Consider the following 24,612-nt stretch of genomic DNA (forward strand, 5'->3'; position numbering starts at 1 on the left):
TTTCCCTTTTTGTGTCCTTTGACTTTGTCTGAAACTGATAATTTGCATAATAAAGTTCAAAATAATTTTTCGACTTGTTCCCGTAGGGCCACCTTTCGATGTGAGATTTCTTGAGGTTCGCAGCACCTCTTTGTTGCTTTTATGGGAACCTCCATTGTACACAGGGAGAGAGCCTGTGACCGGGTATATCGTTGAGATGTGTGAAACTGATTTGGAAGACTGGAAATCCTTAACTGACAAGCCGATACTTGAAGCACACATGAGGGTTTGTAAATCAGCTTTTGAAAGCAGGGACTTTTCTTCTGTACACCCAGCTAGCTAGTGATGTGTCTTGTGGCACATTCTACTTGAGGGACTCAACAACATTAGTCAGATTTCAGACATAATTCCTCCACAGGTGGTTAGGATACAGGCTTCCAGTCAATTCCCATGTGGGAAGTCATAATATCAGCCATGTCATTGTGGAGGGAGGCGGGGAAAAGTCAAGTAGATTCCCAAGCGGAAAACATAGAAAAACTGCAGCACAATATAGACCCTTCAGCCCACAAAGTTGTGCTGAATATGTCCCTACCTAAGGGAGAAAAAATATAACAGATCATCTCACGTGATATTAGACACAAAGGCCTCGATTTTCACTGTTGTGATTAAGTCGGTCCACCTCGTGTCCAACGAGGGGCATACACGCGATGGGTCGTACTGGGGCTGCTCTTGGTTGTTCGTGATTGGCCTAGTGCTTCATGTCGTTAGTGTGTGTCTAAACTGGACCAGATACTGGGCAAGACGACAGCTCAGTGACTATCGCTGATTGCTGTGCAGACACATGGATTTGGGCCAGTGTCTGTGGGAGTTTGCGCATTCTCCCGGTGCTTGCGTGGGTTTTCTCCGGGTGCTCTGGTTTCCTCCCACACCCCAAAGATGTGCTGTTAGGCTGATTGGCAGGAATAAATTGTCCCTAAATCAGTTTCCCTCAACCTGGATGGCCATAAAACATTAGACAGGGGTCATGGGTAGAGAGGTGGACTGGTGGTGTTGAGATGGCGGCGCGGGCTCGTTGGGCCGAAGGGCCTGTTTCCCGGGCTGATTTTGTTCTTTGTTCTTTAAAAAGGGCGGGTGGGTCCTGATTCCAGGATTCCCAACCACATTCCTAGTTGTCTGATTTTCAGGAGTGTCTTTAAAGGATGCAGGCTTCTCCCTGTCGAGCCCACGCCTAGCACTCCTGAACTAACCAGCTGCTTTGCGGAAATGGGTATCTGTCACTCCTCTGCATTCTTCATGGAATCAGGCCAGTTTTCTGAAGAGTCGTGGTTCACAGCAGTTCAGAGATGATGTGAACCTGAGTCTGCATGAGGGGTTCTTTTAAGAGGTCAATTCAAAAGGTCCCCTCATGCCAAGCTATGGTGCTTCCTGCCCGTTGACCCACTGGGCACTGTTTAGAACCAATTAAGTGTAGTGACAGTAGGATATATTAAAAAAAAACTTTTAAAGAAGTAATTAATTACAAACTTTCTGCTGTGTTAAAAAAATGTTATTTTGCTGCAATCTAATAGAAGTGTCAATCATTCAGACCCTTTAAAATATCGATAATAAAAATCACAAAGATCGAAAACACTTAAACTTGTATAAACGAACATTATGAAATTGACAGCAGAGATCAGAGCTTGAGCTATCAATCAAACAATGTTTTATTTTTCTCTGTGGTTCAGTTGCTTTAGTACTCTAATGGTTATCTGGGCTATTAGCCAAACATGCATAATGAAGCTTGGATTCATGAAGTTAGGCTGTGAATTAGCCATCATCTCATTGAATGGAGGAGGAACAATCTCAAAGGGCTAAATGGTCTCCTCCTGATCCAATGTTGCCATGAGATTAGACAGTGGAATATTAGAAAGCTTCTTCAAAATTCTAACCATCGCAAGTTTGGCACAAACTCCTTTTATCTTTGTTCATTACTAACCTCTGAGACTTTGGGTTGTGCAGCAGCTACAATATTTAAACAGTAGCTGAAATTTTCCGGTTTCAGAAACCCCATTATCCTGCCAGTGAGAATCTCCTTTCACAGCAGCGGGACTGGATAACCCCAGCAGTGGGCGAGGTGGGAGAACCCTGGCCAGTATCTTACTCTCCCGATACAGCTGATTGTGATGAATCCCCTTTCACTGAATCTATGCAGCCTTTTCAAACGGCAGAGAGAATTTGGGCTATGGATTAGATTTGGGTCAGATGGTTCACAGCTGGGAGGAAGGTTAACAGCTGGAAGGATGGAACTGGCTAACATCTGGGAGTCACAGCTAATTGGATTATTGCTGCTTGGGGCAGTGTGTGTGTTAAGAAGGAGACTAACCCAGGAGGAGAACCCGAGGGAAGATATGACCTACTTACAAAACATGTTCCCCCCACCTCCTATGCAAATCTGAACAGGGATTAACATTTACAGGCAAATACAGGAAAGGGAAAAGATATTATCTTGCTAGAACATTACTGGAACCTAACTTATATATGTAACATATTTATTTGCATCTGTTCCCTTAAGTTTAAAATTAGTAATAAAGACAAGCCTTGTGACTGGTTCAGAATTTCAATGATTCAGTTCAAAGATATCCAGAACTGGTTTATCTGCATACTGACATTTCTGATGTTGCAATGAAATATCCTTCTTCATTTTTGCTCTGGAAGCCGATTGCCTCTATGCTATTTATCAAATCATGAAATTTGACAGATAGTGAAACCAGTTCTTCTGTTGATGATGGGATTTCAGAAATATAACAAATGGACTCACTTTATACATTTTCCCTCCTGATTTACTACCTATCTGATTGACTGAGTTTTTATATGGGGTGAATGATAGACTTCCGGGGAATTTTGTGATCTGTGCAGCAAGGAATATATTGATTTGATTTGATTTGATTTATTATTGTCACATGTATTAGGATACAGTGGAAAGTATTGTTTCTTGCATGCTATACAGACAAAGCATACTGTTCACAGAGTACAGAGGGGAGAAGGAAAGGATAATTGAAGTTGTATAAAACATTGGTAAGCCTACACTTGGAATACTGTGTGCAGTTCTGGTCACCCTATTATAGAAAGGATATCATTAAACTAGAAAGAGTGCAGAAGAGATTTACTAGGATGCTACCGGGACTTGATGGATTGAGTTATAAAGAGACGCTGGATAGACTGGGACTTTTTTCTCCAGACTGTAGGAGGCTAAGGGGTGATCTCGTAGAGGTCTATAAAGTAATGAGGGGCATAGATCAGCTAAATAATCAATATTTTTTCCCAAAGTTAGGGAAGTCTAAAACTAGAGGGTATAGGTTTATGGTGAGAGGGGAGAGATACAAGTGTCCAGAGGGGCAATTTTTTCACACCAAGGATAGTGAGTGGACCAAGCTGTTAGAGGTAGTAGTAAAGGTGGATACAATTTTATCTTTTAAAAAGCATTTATACAGTTACATGGGTAAGATGGGTATAGAGGGATATGGTCCAAATGCGGGTTTTAAAAAAAAGATAGCATGGACAAATTGGGGCCAAAGGGCCTGTTTCCATATTGTAAACCTCGATGACTCTAATCCATCTTATCTACTGCCCTTAATATCTTCAAAACTTTGATCATATCACCCCATAACAGTCTAAATTCCAGTGAATACAGATTTACTTTGTTTAATTTCTCCCTATAGAATAACTCTTAGCGTCCAAGTATCATTCAAGTCACACGGATGTTCAGTTGTGATTTGCAGCGTGTTCCAGTTTATTTCCTGGGAAAAGGTGACAATTGGTTGCTTTCATGCTGAGGGTGACGGGTGAAACTTTCCTAAGTTTGAATTAACAATGCTACTAGATGCCAAATATTGAGGGAGTAGGAAAGGCTTTACACATGAGTAGGTGCTAGTACCTTTCCAGCAGTGGAGTTAATGACATTTGTGTGACCAAGCTGTTTTTGTTCAATGTTGTCAGGTATCTCACTTGGAAGAAGGCAAAACCTACTGTTTCCGAGTATTTGCATTAAATTCAGCTGGAACTGGTCCATCATCACTGCCCTCCGACCCCGTTCGAACAGAAACCAGACCAGGTATGGTGTCTTAGTGCACATCTCTGTTGAGGTTTACACCAATAACTGAATCAAGAATGTACTGGGTTGTCACTATCACAGTGGCAGGAAATGGAGGACGGAGACAACAGGAGGGTTGGAATCTCAGCTAATACAGATTCCTCAGAACTGTAATCTTGTGTAAAGGGTTAAATAACCAGCGATTTCAGGGTTAGTGGCTCAGCTGGTAGCACTATTGACTCTGATCATTAGAAAGTTGGGGATCAAATCCCACTCTTGAACCTTAAGCACAAGAAACAGAATGGATCTTTGAGTGGAGAATGTCTTTAAACAAGACATTAAGCACATTCGACTCTCCAGAAATGTGAGGTCATCAGAAAGTCTGCTCCTTGAGTTGCAAGAAATCCCATTTCCCTGTCACCCTCGTTTCCCTGTCACCCTCGTTCTTGCTGTCCTACACTGGCTCCTGGTCAGGCAACATCCTGATTTTAAAATTCTCATCCTTCTTTTCAAACCCTCCAGGGTCTCCCCTGTCCTTCCAACCCCAATTCTGGCCATCACTCCCACATCCCATCCACTGATCTTAGAAACTCACCTCATTTTCATTGGGATTTTCAAACTCACCTGCTTTACAGCAACCAGTGTCATAAAAGGAGGGGTGCTCTCCTTCACTCCCCTCCTTTACTCCCCTCCTTATACCTTCACCATCGGAGTTGAGGGGGGTGGTGGAGGGCTGTTTTGCTTCTTCAGTCTCTCCCAGCCGGAGTCAGGAAGATGGGATGAGACAGCTGCTTTCCGTATCAAGCGCAGGCAAGTCATTCTGCTGCTGATTGCCGCTCCGAGGAGGTTCCCAGCCCATGAGAATTGTAACCTCTGTGTATTCAATACAAAATAACGGGTACTTTCATCCCACTTAACTGAAAGACTGTACCAATGTGATCTAATTAATTAGTAACTGGAAAGAGGCTAACATTAATAGAGATTATATCAGACTAAATTATAAATCATTTTGTGATAGCTTGGGAGGAAATCTCCAGCCGTCTCCTCACACCTAATAGCGTGTTTTCTGGAGGCAATGATGACTCACCATTGGCTGCTGGTGGGATCTTCTGGTCCAACCGCTGTCCATGGTGTTTTGCATGGCTCACCTGTCCTGCCAGTGCAGGAAGATCCTGTCAGCAAGCAATGGTGAACCACCCCTGCCATCAGCAGATAACAGGTCACAGCGGCAGGTCAGGAGAATCCAGCCCGGTCTATTCGCTATTGTTAAACTAGTAAATAAATTGTATATAAAGCTGATATGAGGTGCGTTACTTTCCACAGGTACCACAGAGATAGAGGTTGGTGTGGATGATGATGGGAATATTTTCCTGGCATTGAAGAACCCTGAGGCTACCGATGCTCCAAAGTTTATTTGGTCTAAAGATTACCAAGAAATTACAAACCCTGAGAGGGTGAAGATTGAAACAGATGAAGACATGTAAGGATCGGGAACATTCTGAAACTTCAGTCTGAGAATGAGCATTGAGCAATAAAACAGGGTCATGATCAGCATTGCAGTAACTTTGTTGCCGTGGTTACTCCCAGTCTGTCTTGGCCTCAGATCCAGTGTTGATGGCTGTTAGATTGTGTGCTAAGTTACATCCATTGGCACATGGGTGGCATGGCGGCAAAGTGGTTAGCACTGCTGCTTCACAGCACCAGGGACCCGGGTTCGATTCCCAGCTTGGGTCACTGTCTGTTTGGAGTTTGCACGTTCTCCCCATTTCTCTGTGGGTTTCTTCCGGGAGTTCTGGTTTCCTCCCACAGTCCAAAGATTAGATGCAGGTTAGGTGGACTGACCATGCTGAATTGCCCCTTCGTGTCAGGGGGATTAGCAGGGTAAATACGTGGGGTTACGGGGATAGGGCCTGGGTGGGATTGTTGTAGGTGCAGGCTTGATGGGCCAAATGGCCTCCTTCTGCATTGTAGGGATTCTCTTCTATGATTGTAGTATTAGAAAATTCAATTTCGCCATTTCAATGATCTAAGAGTTGATCACAAATTCTGGCAAACTGAGAAGGAATTATTCAGTTTTGAATTGTTTTATTGTCATTTGCAGTTTCATTTATTCATCTATCTTCATGTTTACAATCATTTATATTCTACTTCCTGATTTATCTTCTGTGTGAATCTTTTCAGTTGCCTTAGAAAATCTTTAGCACATGCAAAGAAAAAAATGACATGAGGAAATAACTGGGAAATATCTTTTAAAATGATTATCCAGCGCTGTCTGAAGAACTCGGTAACAATCCCTGAATGCTGGAGGTGTCTCAGATCCATTCACTTACCCTGTCAAATAAAGCAATCCAGAGAGTGAAGTTGATTAAAATTTCTATTTTCAAAGGTTACTGCATTTGTGAGAAATATGCCCTGTTTCAAAGAGAAACTACACAGTTATTTACAAAATAAACTCTGCGTCCTACTTACAGAGATTGGCCAGTTAAATGAATCATCTGGGGAATAGCTACTGAGTAGACGTGATTGTTGCTAAATACTGAATAATTAAATGTTAGTGTCCCTTTTTGGAGATTCAGTTGAGCAAGTTAATAGTCCTTGAGCCTGGAGTTACAGTGGTTTAATGTCCTGTACTTTAGCCTAAAGGGAAGTTTTTTTTTCTGATTGCAATGTATTAGTGACTGCATAAATATAACAGAAAGATTTGCTGGGATTTCTGATTCTAACAAATCAGATATTTTGTTTAAAAAATCTTGACTACTTAACTGGAAAAAGTCAATATGGAAAATATTCCATCGCTGCTTCCAATGTCAGTAACAGACAATAACCAGGAGGAATCTTCCTCCACCCTCCCACATTCATTCTGAATCCAAAGATTCATTTATTAATTTACTGCAAATCAAATGCTTGCTTTGAGCACAAGGAACCCGGGTTCAGTTCTGACCTTGGGTCACTGTCTGTGCAAAGTCTGCATGTTCTCCCCGTGTCTGTGTGCTCCAGTTTCCTTCCACAGTCCAACAATGTGCAGGTTAGATGGATTGGTCATGAGTGCCCCAAGATATGTGGGTTAGGGGGATTAGAGGGATAAATACATGAGGTAATAGGGATAGGGCCTGAGGAGGCTCTGTCAAAAAGTTATTGCAGACTTGATGGGCTGAATGGCTGCTTTGGCACTGAAGGGATTATATAACTTACTTTAGGCATTTCTCTGCCTCTGTCTAATTACACAGGGGCATCCGTTCTACAATGTCCATCTCTTATGTCAAGTACAGATTAGAAAATGTAATAATTCTGGGGTAAAATGAAGAGCTGTCTATGTTGACCATGAATCTCATTTTTCCAGATCTAAACTGTTCTTCGTTGACCCTTCAGAAGAGGATTTGGGAACTTACTCTGTCGTAGTACTCGGGACTGATGGTGTTTCAGCCAGTCATACTCTAACAGATGAAGGTAAACGGTTAGCTCCAATCTTATAAAAGTAACTTAGTCCTCTTGTTACTTTTAAGGTTAAAGTTAAAACTTCTTTTTTCAGAGCTGCAGAATTTAAAGAAACTGAGCCATCAAAAAAGAAACCCAGGTAAGTGTTTCCTGCTGTTATTTTACTGTTGAAACATGATGATGATATCTCTCCTCGTAACATCCTGTTGTTTGAGGGGTGCAGTTCATGGCTAATATCTGTAAGGAGCAGGGTGAAGTAGGCCCAAGAATGATCTCAGCTGCTACGGAGATTGAACCTACATCATCAACACCATACTCCAACCATCCAGCCAACCAGAGCTAAGGCTTCTTGTTATTAACTTTGCTGATCATTGTTCTCGTCTGATCTGTGCAGGCAGTACAGAGGGAGTGCTGCATTGTTGGAGGTTTGGCTGAAATGTTAAATTGAGGCCTTGTCTGCTCTCTTAGGTGGACATAAAATATTCCATGGTTCTATTCCAAAGAAGAACAGGAGAGTTATTCCCCAGGGCTGAGCCAATATTCATCCCTCAATTAAGACCATAAGAACAAACTATCTCATCATTATCACATTATGGGATCTTGCTGTTTGCAAATTGGCTGCCAAATTCCTGACATTACAACAGTGACTACACTTCAAAGTACGCCAATGGCTGTAAACTGCTTCGGAATGTCCTGTAGTCAAAGGCAAATCTTTCTTTGAGAAAAAGCTTTAATAAGAAAGGTTGAAAATCTACAGCAGGATAAAGTGCAAAAATTTGACAAAGGGTCGTCTGGACTCGAAACGCAGCTCTTTTCTCTCCTTACAGATGCTGCCAGACCTGCTGAGATTTTCCAGCATTTTATCTTTTGGTTTCAAATTCCAGCATCTGCAGTAATTTGCTTTTATCCAGTGCAAAAATTTGAATTTGAGCATAAATCTTAGGTTAACAATCCTGGCTTCCCTTTGTTTTACCATGCAGAGATCTTACATTAAGTGAAGAACAAAGAACAATACAGCACAGGAACAGGCCCTTTGACCCAACAAATCTGTGGCAACACATCTGCCTCTCTAATCTAATATTTTTTGCCTCTACGTGGTCCATATCCGTCTATTGCCTGATTATTCATGTATCTATCCAGATACGTTGAACATTGTTATAGAATCTGCTTCCACCACCTCCTCCAGCAGTGCATTCCAGGCATTTACCACCCTCTGTGTGAAAAATTTGCCTCTCATATCTCTTTTAAACTTTCCCCCTCTCACTTTCAACCTATGCTCTCAAGTAATTGACTCTTTGACCCTGGGAAAAAGACTCTGACTATCCATTCTATCCAAGCCTGTCATAATCTTATAAACCTCTATCAGTTCCCCCCTCATCCTCTGACGCTCCAATGAAAACAATCCAAGTTTCTTCAATCTTTCTTCATAGTCCATATCCTCCAAACCAGACAACATCCTGGTAAATCTCTTCTGCACCCTTTCCAATGCATCAACATCCTTCCGGTAGTGTGGTGACCGGAATTGTACACAATACTCCAAATGCAGCCTAACCAAAGCCCTAAGACTGTGAACTCTCATCCTACAATGTCCCACAAGAGGAAGCATCCACTCCATGTCTACTTTATCCATACCTTTTATCATCTTGTATATCTCAATTTGATCTCGAGGATCAAATGTGTTCATGAGAAGGGAGAGAATCCGTTTTGTTTTCTGACGTAGAGCTGGAAATTTCCAGGCAGCTTGAAATCCCCAAACTTTCATTATCAACCAGTAATTAAAGGCTGATTGCCCTCAAGCTCTGATTATTTAGGATATTCCTATACTTTGTTAGCTAAAAAAACAGACTGACTTCAATATAAATCCATCTAACTTGCAAAATAATAAATGGTGTGCCCCTCTCATGAAGTATGAACAACATCATCAGAAATCTACTAGAAATAAATATAGTTACGCAAAAATTAATGGAACTACAATGCACTTTTTAAAATTCATTTATGGGATGTGGGTATAGGCTAGCCATACCATCACTTATTGCCCATCCCTAGTTTCCCTCGAGAAGATAGTGGTGAGCTGCATTCTTGAATCACTGCAGTCCTGGTGGTGTAGGTACATCCACCATGCTGTTACGAAGGGTAGTCCAGGTTTTTGACCCAGCAACAGTGAAGGAACAGTAGATATATGTCCAAGTCAGGATGGTAAGTGACTTGGAGGTGAACCTCCATCTGGTGGTGTTCCCAGGTGTCTGCTAACCTTGTCCTTCTAAATGGTAATGGTCATGGATTTGGAAGATGCTGTCTAAGGAACTTTGGTGAGTTCCTTCAGTGCACCGTGTAGATTATATACATTGCCGCCACCATGTGATGGTGGTGGCGGGATTAAGTGTTTGTGAAAGGGGTAGCAATCAAGTGGGCTGCTTTGTCCTGGATGGTATTGAGCTTCTTGAGTGCTGTTGGAGCTGCACTCTTCCAGGCATGTGCGGAGTATTCCACCACACTCCTGACTTGTAGACGGTGGACAGGCTTTGGGCAATCAGGTGGTGAGTTTCTCGTCACAGCATCCCTAGCCTCCAACCTGTTCTCGTAGCCACAGTATTTATAAGACTGGTCCAGATCAGGTTCTGGTCAATGGTAACCCCAAGAATTTTGAAGGTATCAGAAGTATTATTGTTGCCAGCCAAGGTACAGTGGATTTGTCATTTATATATGATTTAAATTTTAAAAAACTGTCAACAGTTCAATTGGTTTGTGTTATTTTCAGTAATTAACGTGAAGTCTAATTGGGCTGTTGAGCATCTTGGGAAGGATGGTGTTCGCCTCTGGTTGCAGGTCGAGAGTTTATCTCCAGCTGCACATTTACGATTCATCTTCAATGAGAAAGAAGTTTCAAGCACTCCGGTAACGTTTATTTCATAGTTACAATTTAAAATATTTTATTTGGCACTCCATTTTCCCCTGGCTTTTTATTTGTTTGGTTAAATGGTATTTTTAGTTAAAGCAAACCCACTCTTCAGATGTCACTAATTCATTTAAGTATTTTATTACAATATACCTAACAACATCTTCCATTCTCCTAAATTGTCAACTCTTCATTCATTAATTGTTTGATCACTTTCAAACAATTGTCTAACAATTATTTCTGTAAGTAAGAGTTCTCTCCATGGAGATGTGTTCCGAGTACTAACACCAACAACATGTATTTATATGTGTGTCTAATATAATAAAATGTTTAAGGCACTAAACAGGAGAGTTATGGAAAGAACATTGATACAATTTATCCCTCCCTCCCCTACACTCCTATCTTCTGTAATCAGCCTTCATTATCTCCACAGGAGATTTTAGTGCCGGTTTTGCATTGCATCTCCTCCTTTGAAGTGTGTCTTTCTCTCTGAAGTCCCTTGACACCACCAGGCGCAACATTCCATAGTCTCTCACAGGACTGAGTATAATCCACACAAGAATCCTGATAGTCACTGAATTACATTCTCAGCATTTACCTTTTTAGCTATCTTTGAGATGTTTGTCCTTTTTAAAAACACAAATCTTATTTAAAAGTTTGATATGTCTGTTAGTAATTCAAGGCCATGATCTGTTGTCATGACAATAGGAGAAATGGAGACATCTTGTTGGATTGTAGGGCTGGAGCAACATATTTATTAAACAAGGAAAGAACTATATTACACAACTCCTTCACTCCAACTATACTGTTACAGATATATACAGATTCATAAGAAAAGCACAAGTTATAAAACCTATCTTATATCTTAATGTTCACAGTAAGTACACAGCCCATGTAAACCACAAATGGTTGTCAGATACATCACACTCTGTAACCTCAAAACAACCCCTACAGTTTTCTCATCAATTTCCCCCACATGCTTGTCACACTGTGAGCCAACTGGTCTCAGCCCTTGAAGAACATGCCCTGGAATCTTTCCTCGGATGTCTTCACCAAGGATCCAAAGTGACAATTTCTCCTTCTGATGTTCCTGTCCCCTGGATCACAGTCAAGTTTCACCTTCCGTGCAATCTCTCAAATGCCCAGCTATGGCGATGGAACGCCCCTGTGTCATAGACTCATAGTAAGGAGTCACCAACTTTTAGTGGTCTCCTCAGATTCTCTGACACCTTGCAAACCTCTTTAGCTTTATGTCTGCTTCTTACAGCTCTACTTCCTTAATTCAGAGTCTTTTCATCTGCCCTGTAACTTCACTGGACAAGACATGTTTTCAATTCCTGTCCTTGTTCCTTGACATCACTGTCTTCCTGGAAGTTACTTCAGTCCCATTTCCTGGTTTCTGGAACCTTCTTCTTTGGTTTATGACTTGCTTCCAGCTGAAATTTAATTCTATTGAAACTGATTAGTAGCTGGGAGCAAACATAATGCACTTGGCAGAGATCATTGAGTTTCAGTCAGTTCTATTAATCTAAATCAAATTTTGAGTCCAATTGCTATCATTGTGTCTTGTATCAAAGCCAGACTTGAGTAATAATATTGACCTTTATATGAATGGACTATAATTCGAGGTAACAGGACATCCGCAGACAAAGCTATACATTTTTGTTTCAGTTATACATTTTTTACGTGGCAAGTGTGAGCTGATGGTGTCACGATAAAGAAAAGAGGACAACAGATCGCGGGATCAAATAACAAACAATTATATACCCACTTAAACAACTAACACGAGGCGAGGAATTGTGAAATAAGCAGTGCAGAGGCTGAAAGGGAAGTGTAAATTACATTGGGTAAAAAGAAATAAAGAGAGGGAATGAAAGGTTGGAGTTTTAAAATGAAGTAACAAAAATGCACTCTTTTCCAAACAGAGTCACAAGATTAATTTTGATAAGGCCAATGGGATTATAGAAATGATCATTCCAAACTTCTCTGAAAATGATGAAGGTTCCTACACAGCCCAGCTGCAGGATGGGAAAGCGAAGGGTCAGTTCACATTGGTGCTGATTGCTGACAGTAAGTTAATGTCTATTTTCTTTCATTTATTCTTGAATTATACTGGCACTTTTACGTTCATGAAAGATAATGAAGTCTTTGATCCAACAAATGATGGAATTTAATTTCAGGCTGTAATCCCAAATTCCATTGACCCCCACACGCTGAATCCAATAAATCCTCTGATTTAATTTTGAACTGATCTTCAATTAGAATCATAGAATCCGTACAGTGCAGAAGGAGGCCATTTGGCCCATCAAGTCTGCACTAACAATAATCCCACCCAGGCCTATCCCCGTAATTCCACATATTTACCCTGTTAATCCCTCTAATATACACATCCTGGGACACTAAAGGGCAATTTAGCATGGCCAGTGCACCTAACCCACACACCTTTGGACTGTGGGAGGAGACCAGGTATGTACCATATTTCAATTCTCATATCCCATTCCTCTAAAAACCTCCGTAACATTTCTTCATCCTCTTTGGCTTCACTGTTGTTGCAAACCTCAGCTTTGTCCTTATTACCTCCAAGCTCATTTCCTCAATATTCTACAAACTGCTTCAGATGATTGAAAGCTTCATCACCCACATGCCCAGTGATAGTCCAACCTGCCTATCATTCCCATTTTCTCATTTATTTTCACTGGGACCCTTGCCCCAAAGCACTGAATAAAATTCAGGTTTTTAAGTTCCCCCGAAGGGTCCCACGTCCCAACTTTTGAATTCTTTTCAATTTCTGTGCCCAGCTCACACCCTCAACTTCCCGACTCTGGAATCTTATAAATTTTCCCTGCATTGTGGAACTCATTCCCTAAACTGAGTCTCCCATCGTTACAAATCTCCTCAAAATGTGTCTTTCGTCAAGTCCTTTAATTCTCCCCATTAGAGATCATTAATTTCTTGAATGAAGCACTCTGTATCAGATGTTTTCCCCATTAAAGACTCTATAATTGCAAGTTGTTGATAGAAAACTAAAAAAAACTTTTTAAACTTTATTTTTAACTTGACAAATGCTGGAAAAGGATTGTTTCCTGTTTATGAGCATGAACCATTTATCTGGTATTTGGAATCTACAGAGCAAAGTACAACAGGGGGAGGGAGTGGACTACCCAGTGATAATGTCACTGGGCTAGTAATCCAGAGACCCCCATCTAATGCTCTGGGGACATGGGTTCAAATCCCATCCCAGCAGCTCTGATGGTATTTAAGTTTAAAGAACAAAGAACAACACAGCGCAGGAAACAGGCCCTTTGGCCCAACAAGCCTGCACCGCCCATTTTAACATTCAGTAAGCGCCTTATTCCAATCCTTCTCCTACCTACGACCTTTGTCTACGCCTCTTGGACTCCACAATAAAGTTGTGCAAATTCAGAGAATGATGTGTACGCCAGATTAAGGGAGGTCTAATTTAGGGACAATTTACCAGTAAAATCTGGAATACAAAGCTAGTCTCAGTAATGGTGACAATGTCAACTATCAGTTCAAGTTTATTTGTTAATCACAAGTAGGCTTACATTCACACTGTAATGAAGTTACTGTGAAAACCCCCTAGTCATCACATTTAGCTACACTGAGGGAGAATTAAGCATGACCAGTGCATTTAACCAGCACATCTTTGGACTGTGGGAGGAAACCAGAGCAGCCAGAGGAAACCCATGCAGACATGGGGAGAAGGTGCAAACCCTTCACAGGCAGGGACCTATCCTGGGAATTGAACACGGGTCCTTGGTGCGGTGAGACAGCAGTGCTAACCACTGTACCACTGTGCCATTCTTTGATTGATTGATTGTTGTAAAGACCCATCTCATTCACTAGTGTCTATTAGAGAAGGAAATCTGCCATCCTTACATTGTCTGGTCTGCATGTGACTCCAGATGTGATTGATATTTATCTGCCTTCAGTATAATGACTTCAACAACCCCCATGAGGTTTGCTTCTTGAAGTATGATCTTCCTGATTGAGTCCACACTTCCTGCTCTCCTCATAGCTCAACCCCCTCAACTCCGGTATCAGCCTAGTAAACCTCCTCTGCACTCCCTCCAAGGCCAAAATATCTTTGCGCAGGTGCGGCGCCCAAAACTGCACACAGTACTCCAGCTGCGGCCTCACCAGTGCCCTATACAGCTGCAGCAAGACCTCCCTACTTTTATATTCAATCCCCCTCGCTATGAAGGCCAGCATCCCATTCACCTTCCTGACCACCTGCTAACACTCCGGATTCTGACTTTGTACCTGAAACAGAGTTGGGAATGGAATCGAGTTTGTAAATAAAGGGAATCTGGTGAAGGGGGACAAGCCTCTGAGGAGTTATTTCACTCAGTTCAAGAGCAATCAGTGATTGGGCAATAAATACTGTCATTGATATCCACATCTCATAAAAAATAAATAACAAAAAATACATGAAATACATTCTACTAACTTCTTATATGTTCCAATCTCAAGTTTGGAATATGAGTAATAAAATGGATCGGGGTAAGTTAAATCTCTGTGAGCCCCTTGGGGAGAGTGATCACAACATGGTAATTATAGTTTAAATTCCAACTAGAAAGGGGAGAGGTGCAAAGACTAAAACAGCCAGATCAGATTGGGGCAGATTTCAACAAGAAAAGGAACAACTACAGGAAATTGAACAAAGTGTTTAAAATGTATAAGTAAGGGATCTGGTGGATAGGAACAGATTGACTCCAGTGATTGGGGGATCATGAAGGAAGGATCACAGATTAAATCATCAATTAAAGAGGGGCTGAGAGAAACCTCCTCAAGCCAAGGATTCATCACTTCAAGGATCAGTGGCTGAGGCAGAAGCAATGTCAATATTCAAGTTGAGATCGGACAGGTGGAACTGGGATTTGATATTGATGTTTTGATGTTGAAAACTATTACTTACGGGGCGAAAAACTGCAGCAGGCGACGGTGCAGAGGGACCTCGGGGTCCTTGTGCATGAGTCGCAAAAACCCAGCTTGCAGGTGCAGCAGGTGGTCAGGAAGGCGAATGGGATGCTGGCCTTCATAGCGAGGGGGATTGAATATAAAAGTAGGGAGGTCTTGCTGCAGCTGTATAGGGCACTGGTGAGGCCGCAGCTGGAGTACTGTGTGCAGTTTTGGGCGCCGCACCTGCGCAAAGATATTTTGGCCTTGGAGGGAGTGCAGAGGAGGTTTACTAGGCTGATACCGGAGTTGAGGGGGTTGAGCTATGAGGAGAGGCTGAATAAACTAGGCTTGTACTCGTTAGAGTTTAGAAGAATGAGGGGAGATCTCATTGAGACGTATAAGATGATGAATGGGATGGATAGGATAGAGGTGGAGAGACTCTTCCCGCTCAGAAAGGACAGTAGGACTAGGGGGCACAGCCTCAAGATAAAAGGGGAGCGGTTTAGAACGGAGTTGAGGAGGAACTTCTTCACTCAAAGGGTGGTGAATCTCTGGAATTCTCTGCCCGTTGAAGTGGTGGAGGCTACCTCGCTAAATATTTTTAAGACGCGGGTTGATGGGTTTTTGATAAGAGAGGGGATTAAGGGTTATGGGGAGAGGGCGGGAAAGTGGAACTGAGCCACGACAGATCAGCCATGATCTTATTGAATGGCGGGGCAGGCTCGAAGGGCTGGATGGCCTACTCCTGCTCCTATTTCTTATGTTCTTATGTTCTTAAACTCTATCTCAGTGAACAGTTTGCATCTTAAAAATCTATCAACTTTGCCAGCCAGTCATGCAACAGAAAATCTGCTTTGCATTGAGGAATTATTGAGAGGTGATTTGTTTTATAGTGAATTGTGAGCACGTTCTCTGTCAACCAGCCCGGGAATGCTTTCATTACTTCACTGTTCTCCAAGGACAGTCTGGCAAACTGCTCCAAATAATCATCTTTATTAGATACTACTGCATTGGCAGGAAGGTGTGATAGACTCCCACATCCTACATGATGAGTGGTCCCATACAACCCCACCAAACTCTCATATCCCCGTGGGTGTCAGTCAGAATACAAAGCTTTATCTCCAGTCCCCATGGGATTTGAACTATCTGAGGCAGGAATTCTCCCTCTAACAAAAAATTGTTCTTTTTTGTCAATTAAAAGAAACTGAAATGGAACCTAAAACATTTTAAAATGCTGTGTCTGATATTTTTCAGAGTTCCGAGATGTTTTATCAGAATATAATTTCCAAAGGAATGAATGGAAGAGAAAACAAGGTAACAAAGTCTAAAATGTCACTGACATTATCTGTGTAGTTACATTGCAGGTGAAGGGCCTTAACACAAGGTCATTGGCCTCCTGATTTTGTTACTAATTTACAGTTTTATGTTACAACTCTTTCCTTGTTACAGTTATATTTACACAATGGGAGCTGTTCACGGTGTAGCCAGTCTTACTTTGCAGAAGAATGATTATTTTTATTCAAATTAAATCACCCAAATGAAGAATGTTTTCTCCCATTAGTTCCTCCTCAATTTTCCCAACGTTTGGCAAAAGAACCACAAAGAGTTTACAAAATAAGAAATTTACAAAATCATATTTGATACTCAGCATGAAATTAGTTATATGTTGGAGCATTTCCTGCTTTGCAATAAAGGAATAAAATGAAACCCAGGAGGATTACAAACTTCTGATCCCCAACCTCCCTTTAGGTAGCATAGGTACAAATTTGTTAGATTGTAAGATCATAAGATCCAGCCCATCGGGTCTGGCCTGCCATTCAATCATGCCTTCTCCCCAAACCCTAGATCCCCTTATTGATCAACAACCAATCTATCTCGGTCTTAAAGACACTTAATGACCCAGCCTCCACAGCCCTCTATGGCAATGGGTTCCACAGATTCACCACCCTCTGGTTGAAGAAATTCCACCTCATCTAAATTTAAAGGAGTGTTCCTTCACTCCGAGGCTGTACCCCCGAGTTCTAGTCTCTCCCAGTATTCTGTCAGTTTCAATTAGATCCCCCTTCATCCTTCTAAACTCTAATGAGTATAGACACAGACTCCTCAACTGCTCCTCATATAACAAACCCTTTATATCTGGAATCATTCCTGTGAACCTCCTCTGGGGCCCCTCCAAGGCCAGCACATCCTTTCTGAGGTATAGGGCCCAAAACTGTTCACACTATTCCAAATGGGGTCTGACCAGAGCCTTACACAGCCTCAGCTGTACATCCCTGCTCTTGTATTCTAGCCATCTAGAAATGAATGCTAACATGGAACTTACCTTCCTAACTGCCGACTGAACCTGCACATAAATTTTGAGAGTCCTGAACCAGGACTCCCAACTCCCTTTGTGCTTCAGATTTCTGAAGCCTTTCCCCATTTAGAAAAACCTACATGGACCCTACTTTAAACATACCTGACAATTCTTTAGCTTAATGTATGCATTTGATTTCTCTCTTCCAATCACATTTATAGAAGATTCAGTTTGTGGTCTGACACTTTCTCATTCTCGGGATTTAAGGGGTTAGGTTTCATATTAGTTGCTTTTTCAGTATTTTGCATTGGAGATTAATATTTCATTTTATTGATCACAATTATAGCAATGCCTTTCACTTAAAGGAACATCTCAAGACATTTCATGAATAGATTAAAAAAAGCATATTGGCCGAAATTCTCTGACCGCGCCCTGATACTGATAAATAAATTCGTCCGCAGTCCCCACACCTGAAACAGGCAGTTAGAACCATTGATTCCCTGCAGTGGAAAAGGAAGCCATTCAGCCCATTGAGTTTGCACTGACTGTCTGAAAGAGCACTTACCCAGACCCACTGTTCCACACTATCCATGTAACCCCATACATTTACCATGGCCAGCCCACCTAGCCTACACATCTCTGGACTGTGGGAGGAAACTGGAGCACCCAGAGGAAACCCATGCTGACACTTTGTTCTTTGTTCTAACATACAAACTCCACACAGTCACCCAAGACTGGAATTGAACCCAGGTCCCTGGCGCTGTGAGACAACAGTACTAATCACTGTGCCATCTTGCGCCCATACAGTTGAGCTTACTATATACATAAATAAATGACCATTCCATTGTTTGAGGCTCATGCTACATACTTTGTCTGTCCTCAGGCAATCAAAATTGGCCTCACTCTGGTGAAGGGGTGGCAGATCATGGAGGAAGGCTGGGAGGGAGGGGGCTTGGTGGAGGTTTCTAATTGTGGGGAGGGTGTGAATTAATAACGGCAGGTGGCAGTTTTGCGAGGCATTGCAGAGGTGGGGTAAATAGAGATCAAGAGTAATCCAATCACAGAGGGGGCACAAACAGGGAACAGTCAGTGGGGTTCACAGGATAGGAGATACTCCTGCTCCTTCTAGTCCGTGAGCAATGCTGTAAAGGCGATTACCCCGCTCATCTCCTTTCATGCCTTAGGCTTCTAAAGGCTGGTCTTGAACTATGGTTAAAAATAACTTGATGTTACTGAAGGTATGCAGCCTTGTTAAAATACTTAAGTGGCAAACCTACTGCCTTCAAGCAGGTAAGTCACCTGCCTGTCATCTCACCTCTGGTTAAAACATCTTAACGTTGGGCTCCTGTTTCAGATTTTTAGCTTTTTAACCTCCCTCCTGAACCAAACCCACCCATTTTTAGGTTAAGTATTTGTTATTCCAAAGTGAAACTTTTACACTTCAAAACACTTTTAATAATTCAGTTGTTGTTGCAATTAATATTCATGACTTATTCAACCAAAATTTTCAGGGCCTTATTTTGACAAGTATTTGCACTGGGAAGTAACAGAAGAATGTAATCTCCTTCTCACTTGTAAGGTAGGAATGTGTTCCATGCGAAGAAATTGTGTACAACATAAATGTAATTGGTTTTAGTGTCACTTAAAATTATTTAGTGAGAACTGCTGGTGTGAGGTCTACATTTCTATTGATGTTACTGTGTTCATTAAACAGGTGTCAAATACAAAGACCCAGACCAGTATTGAATGGTGCAAAGATGGCAAACAAATGACGGATGCTACATATGATTCAGAGAGTGGTATCAGTTCCCTTTTAATCTCCAAGGTAATGATCGTGTTGTTTTACTGGTGCCCATTCCTGGGTGGGATCTATCAGAAAGCTAAAACATTTTGCTTTATGCTCCCTACCCAACAGTCCAGCTCATAGTTTCCGTTTAAAACATGTGAAATTATACACATGTTTTAGGGAGGAGTTAAAGCCACCAGGTAATGCAGATTTGTTTTTCTGGAGTCCCGGCTCCAAAGCCCTTGGATATTTCATTAGATTTGGTATCAATATACAACTGTTTGTCTTTGTCCCAGTGACTTGTCTAATGATGCGATAAAAACATGTTCCAATGAACGTTAATACTGAGAAAGTAGAAGCAGTTGCCCAGCTCTGTGCCAATATAGAAAAATCTTTGTAAGTTTTATTCAAGATATTTTCACCTCCTCAATTCTAATACAGAAATGGAAAATACTGTACCAAAAATAGAAACAGAAAATGAAAGAAATGTTCAGTGGGTCTGGTAGCATCTGTGGAGCAGAAAACAGTTAAAGTTTCAGATGGATGACATTTCATAATGACATTAACTGTCTCTGGGCTCCCACTTGGCAGCTGAAGAAAGATCCCAGGAGTCACAGACTGCCCTGTGGCAGCCTCCTCACCTTTCACCCAGCCTCTCCTGACCTTCTGAGGCCTCTTACTACCTCTTCAGGTGCTACAGTGTGGAGATGTCAGCCTTGGACTGGGGTGGGTATGGTAAGAAATCTCACAACACCAGGTTAAAGTCCAACAGGTTTATGTGGAATCACGAGCTTTCAGAGTACTGCTCCTTCCTGAGCACTGGCTGCTCTCCTGAGGAAGGAGCAGCGCTCCAATAGCTTGTGATTCCACATAAACCTGTTGGACTTTAACCTGGTGTTGTGAGATTTCTTATTATCGTCAAGGGCTGCAGGAATATTCCCAGTACTGCACCACCGAGATTTTCCATTGTCGTTGGTAGTAATCCTACCAGGAATGACCAAGTCTTCAGAATGAAACTTACCCTGGAAAATGCATACAGATTGGGGCAGATCCACAGAAGCAAGCAGAAATCCCATTAGTATCCCATTCCAAGGAGGAAAATCCCAGAGTGTTTCTCCCATTGCACTTTTTTTGATTTTTACAGATTTTTTTTCTCTCCAGGTGTCTAAGAAGGATGAAGGAGTTTACAAAGCAGCAGTGACGGATGAAAGGGGGCAAGATTCTAGTGTTTTTGAGATGCTCAACCAAGGTATAAAGTTTTGTAATTAAAATTCTTAAGTTTTTGGCGACAAAGTACCACCTTCTCAAAGGCAACTAGGGGTGAGCAGCTAATGCTGGTCTTGCCAATGACATCAAATCCTATGAAAGAATTAAAACATTGGCTGAAGTTTTTTCTGTTCATGCCGGCAGGATTCTCCAGTCCCGCTGCAGTGAATGGAGATTTGCTGAGAGCAAATTCTCCATCCTCATTTGCAACAGCAGTGGGGCGTGAACAGCTGGAGAATCCGGCCATCAACTCATTATTGCTTTGTGTTTTAACACAGACAACTGATATAAACATATGAAGAAATGAATTAGAAGCAGGAGAAGGCCACTCGGCCCCTCGAAGCTGCTTTGCCATTCAATAAGAGCATGGCTGACCTGACTGTAACCTCAACCCCACATTCCTGCCCACCCCTGTTAACCTTCCACCCCCTTGCTTATCAAGAATCTATCTAGCTCTGCCTTAAAAATATTTGAAGACTCTGCGTCCATCACCTTTTGAGAGAAAGTAATTTCCTCATCTCTGTCTTAAATAGAGGATCCCTTATTTTAAAGCAGCGACCCTAGTTCGAGATTCTTCCATAAGGAAACATCCTCTCATCGTTGACCCAGTCAATACCCTCAGGATCTTATATCTTTCAATCACCTCTTATTCTTCTGAGCTTTAGTGTTTGAAATCTAGACAGTCTAACCTTTCCTTTGTAAGACAACCCATCCATTCCAGGTACTAATCCAGTAAACCTTCTCTGAATTCCTTCCAATGCATTTAGATCATTCCTGAACTAAGGAGCCCAAAATTCTACACAACTGGTCTGCATTTCTCCCATTATTGGCTGTAGTCCACAATACAAACCAATGGACCGGCATAAACCCATGCCTATGGTAATAGGCATTTGGTGAATTAAAGTAACTAGGGGTAAATGCTTCTGTGTTTTTTTGGTGCTGGTCTCCATATTAACAATCGACCCCTACAGGACCACGGGCAATCGTTTAGCTCAGTTGGCTTGACAGTTGGTTTGTGATGCAGAGTGACGCCAGCATTGTGGGTTCAATTCTCATACTGGCTGAGGTTATTCATGAAGGCTCCGTCTTCTCATCCCTGCCCTTTGCCTGAGGTGTGGTGACCCTTGGGTTAAATCACCACCAGTCAGCTCTCCCCCTCAAAGGTCATCTGGGAATATGGCCTTTCATTTATTTTATATAAAGGAAGTAGTCCTTGGCTCTGAGGAGCAGATGATGAAGCCTGCGGGCATTATGATTTGATTCCAGTAGATTTGACTTTAATATGTGGATAGTCAGTTTTGAGGTTCCAGTACAGTTGACTTCAGCAGGTGAATAGTTGGTTCTTTGATTCCAGCGCTCTGTGGTTTGGCAGAGAAATTTGGGTTCTCTTTATGGCTGTGATTATTTTGTTGGCTGGACTGACTTCTTCGGTCGCAAAGAGAGATTTCAGATATACCAGCAAAAAATTGCAGCCGCTGTCTGCCTCTGTTACTTCATCATACAGAGTGAAACTTACAGCTGCTTATCCTCACGGAGTAGACACAGACACTGGGCAGTATTTTCAACCAGTATTTAACCCATTTTTTGTATATTCCAAGTGGAAACCAGAATCCACTAGTCCACTAGGGCATTACATGCTGGATCTTTTGAGATGAAATAGCTATTAATGTCCCTTTATCTTTACTAAAGATGGTAGTCCACCTTTGGATACTTTTAGAAGTATCTTGTCTGGAAACAGGGAGGGGTTCCATGCAGCCGTCCCTGTCAGTGGCTAACTGTACATTCTCAACCACATTCAGAGTTTGTGTCTATTTAAAAAAAAATTCAAGTCTTTTTTAAAGTTCAACATTTCATTTGTCATTCCATTTATTTCTGCATCACTATGACTGCAGAGATAAAAGCAATGGTAACGTGTGTAATGCTCAAATGTGTTTTTTTATTCATTCATGGGATGTTGGTGTCATTGGCAACATCAGCATTTATTGCTTAATCTTAATTGTCCCTGAAAAGCTGGTGCTGAGTTCCACCAGTCCATGAGGAGTAGGTTCACCCACACTGCTGTTAGGGTGGGAGTTATAGGGTTCGGACACAGTGATAGTAAAAGAACAGTGATATATTTCCAAGTCAAGATATGTGGCTTGGAGGGAAACTTGCAAAGGATGCTGTTTCTACTGTGTTTGTCTTTATACATGGTAGAGGTTGTGGGTTTGGGAACATAAGAACATAAGAAATAGGAGCAGGAGTAGGCCATCTAGCCCTTTGAGCCTGCCCCGCCATTCAATAAGAACATGGCTGATCTGAAGTGGATCAGTTCCACTTTCCCGCTTTCTCCCCATAACCCTTAATTCCCTTGTCTATCAGAAATCTATCTACCCGTGACTTAAATATATTCAGCAAGGTAGCCTCCACCACTTCAACGGGCAGAGAATTCCAGAGATTCACCACCCTTTGAGTGAAGAAGTTCCTCCTCAACTCCGTTCTAAACTACACCCTCCCTTATTTTGAGGCTGTGCCCTCTAGTTCTGGTTTCCTTTCCAAGTGGAAAGAATCTCTCTACCTCTACCCTATCTATCCCCTTCATTATCTTGTAAGTCTCTGTAAGATCCCCCCTCATCCTTCAAAGGAGCCAAGGCAAATTGCTGCAGCAGGACTTTCAGTTCTGTAGGTTGTAATCTCCAGTGGGATTGTGAGACAATATTTTGGGGGTTGCAAGGGTTGCAAGGTTTGAGGCAGCAATAGTTGCAATGGAGCTGCAACTGAATGGTAACTTTAGATCCTCGCAGTTTTTTGAATGGTGACACCATCTTATTGGGTTTGGATGCCTGATTCCTGTTGCTAAAAAATCAATGAAAAGGTGGCTGTTTTTTATCTTAAAAACCCTGCAGTTCAAGTAATCCCCACCCCTGCTCTCACAGCACACCACCACAACTCGAGAGCTGACTGGTGGTCACCAAACCTGAGGATCATCACACCTCGGGTGAGGGGCAATGCTGAGAAGGCAGGGCCTTCACAAGTAACCTCCAGCTGGTATGGGAATTGAACTGGTGCTGTTGGCATCGTTCTGCATCACAAAGAGAAAACACTCCCCAAATGAGTCACATTGAGGATGGGCCTTCCACTGATACTGGAGCAGAGAGAAAGCAAAGAGATTGTAAAAGTATTAAAATGATTGTAAACATTGATCAAAGCGACTATAAGTGTGGGTGAGGCAGGTTTGGAGACAAAGACTTGAATTTTCAGTTCAATGTGGAGACAATAAAGATCAACACAGAACATAGAACACTACAGCACAAACAGCCCACAAGTTGCGCCGATCACATCTATACCTACCAGTTACTATCTGTAACTCCCAATCCCATTAGATCCCATATACTCATCCAGAAGTCGTTTAAAAGACCCCAGCGAGTTCGCCTCTACCACCACCGACGGCAGCCGATTCCACTCACAAAGAAGGGGTGAGAGGTTTATTGAAGCCTGCAGGGTGGGATCTCAGATGTATTCAGAAGGCAGCTCAAGTTCAGTTCGGATAGGCAATAAATGCTAGCCTTGCCTGTGAGTGCCTTCATCCCTGAATGAATAAGATTAGTTTTAAAAGTATAGGGTCGTGATAATGGGACTTTGGATCAGTTGGCGTTTATTGAGGATGGTGTTTAGGCAATTAGTAAGAAAGACAATCTCAGCACCAGGGCAGATAAGATAGGATGGGGAAGAACAGTTTTTCTAATGATTCAGTTCTTAGTGATAAGATCAGCTGTGCCATTCACTTCCAGGTCAAACTGGACACCGATCCTGTGCACATGAAGTCTGCTGAAGTTCAGGAAAGGGAATGGGATCAGAAAGTACGAAACCGTGAATTTACTCAGCAGAATAGTTTCAATTTTGTTAATTTCAAACTACAAGAAGTTCTGGTTTATCCACAATATGATGACAGGCCAGCTGGGAGGGACAGAGTGGAGGGTGCT

General features: G+C 42.0%; 1 protein-coding gene across 1 annotated transcript in view; it reads left to right on the forward strand.

The window, feature by feature from the left end:
- Window positions 1-24,612, forward strand: part of myom3 (myomesin 3) — a 103,954-nt gene that overhangs the window by 62,194 nt on the left and 17,148 nt on the right. Inside the window, exons 19-29 of the mRNA XM_080211194.1 lie at window positions 87-265; window positions 3,955-4,069; window positions 5,372-5,528; window positions 7,389-7,495; window positions 7,578-7,622; window positions 10,242-10,378; window positions 12,305-12,449; window positions 16,557-16,616; window positions 19,110-19,177; window positions 19,313-19,423; window positions 20,546-20,633. Coding sequence (XP_080067320.1) covers window positions 87-265; window positions 3,955-4,069; window positions 5,372-5,528; window positions 7,389-7,495; window positions 7,578-7,622; window positions 10,242-10,378; window positions 12,305-12,449; window positions 16,557-16,616; window positions 19,110-19,177; window positions 19,313-19,423; window positions 20,546-20,633 — 1,212 coding nt within the window. The remainder of the gene's footprint in view (window positions 1-86; window positions 266-3,954; window positions 4,070-5,371; window positions 5,529-7,388; window positions 7,496-7,577; window positions 7,623-10,241; window positions 10,379-12,304; window positions 12,450-16,556; window positions 16,617-19,109; window positions 19,178-19,312; window positions 19,424-20,545; window positions 20,634-24,612) is intronic.

This window comes from Carcharhinus amblyrhynchos, chromosome 24, assembly GCF_965287045.1.
Source record: "Carcharhinus amblyrhynchos chromosome 24, sCarAmb.v2.hapA, whole genome shotgun sequence".
NCBI classification, from domain to species: domain Eukaryota; kingdom Metazoa; phylum Chordata; class Chondrichthyes; order Carcharhiniformes; family Carcharhinidae; genus Carcharhinus; species Carcharhinus amblyrhynchos.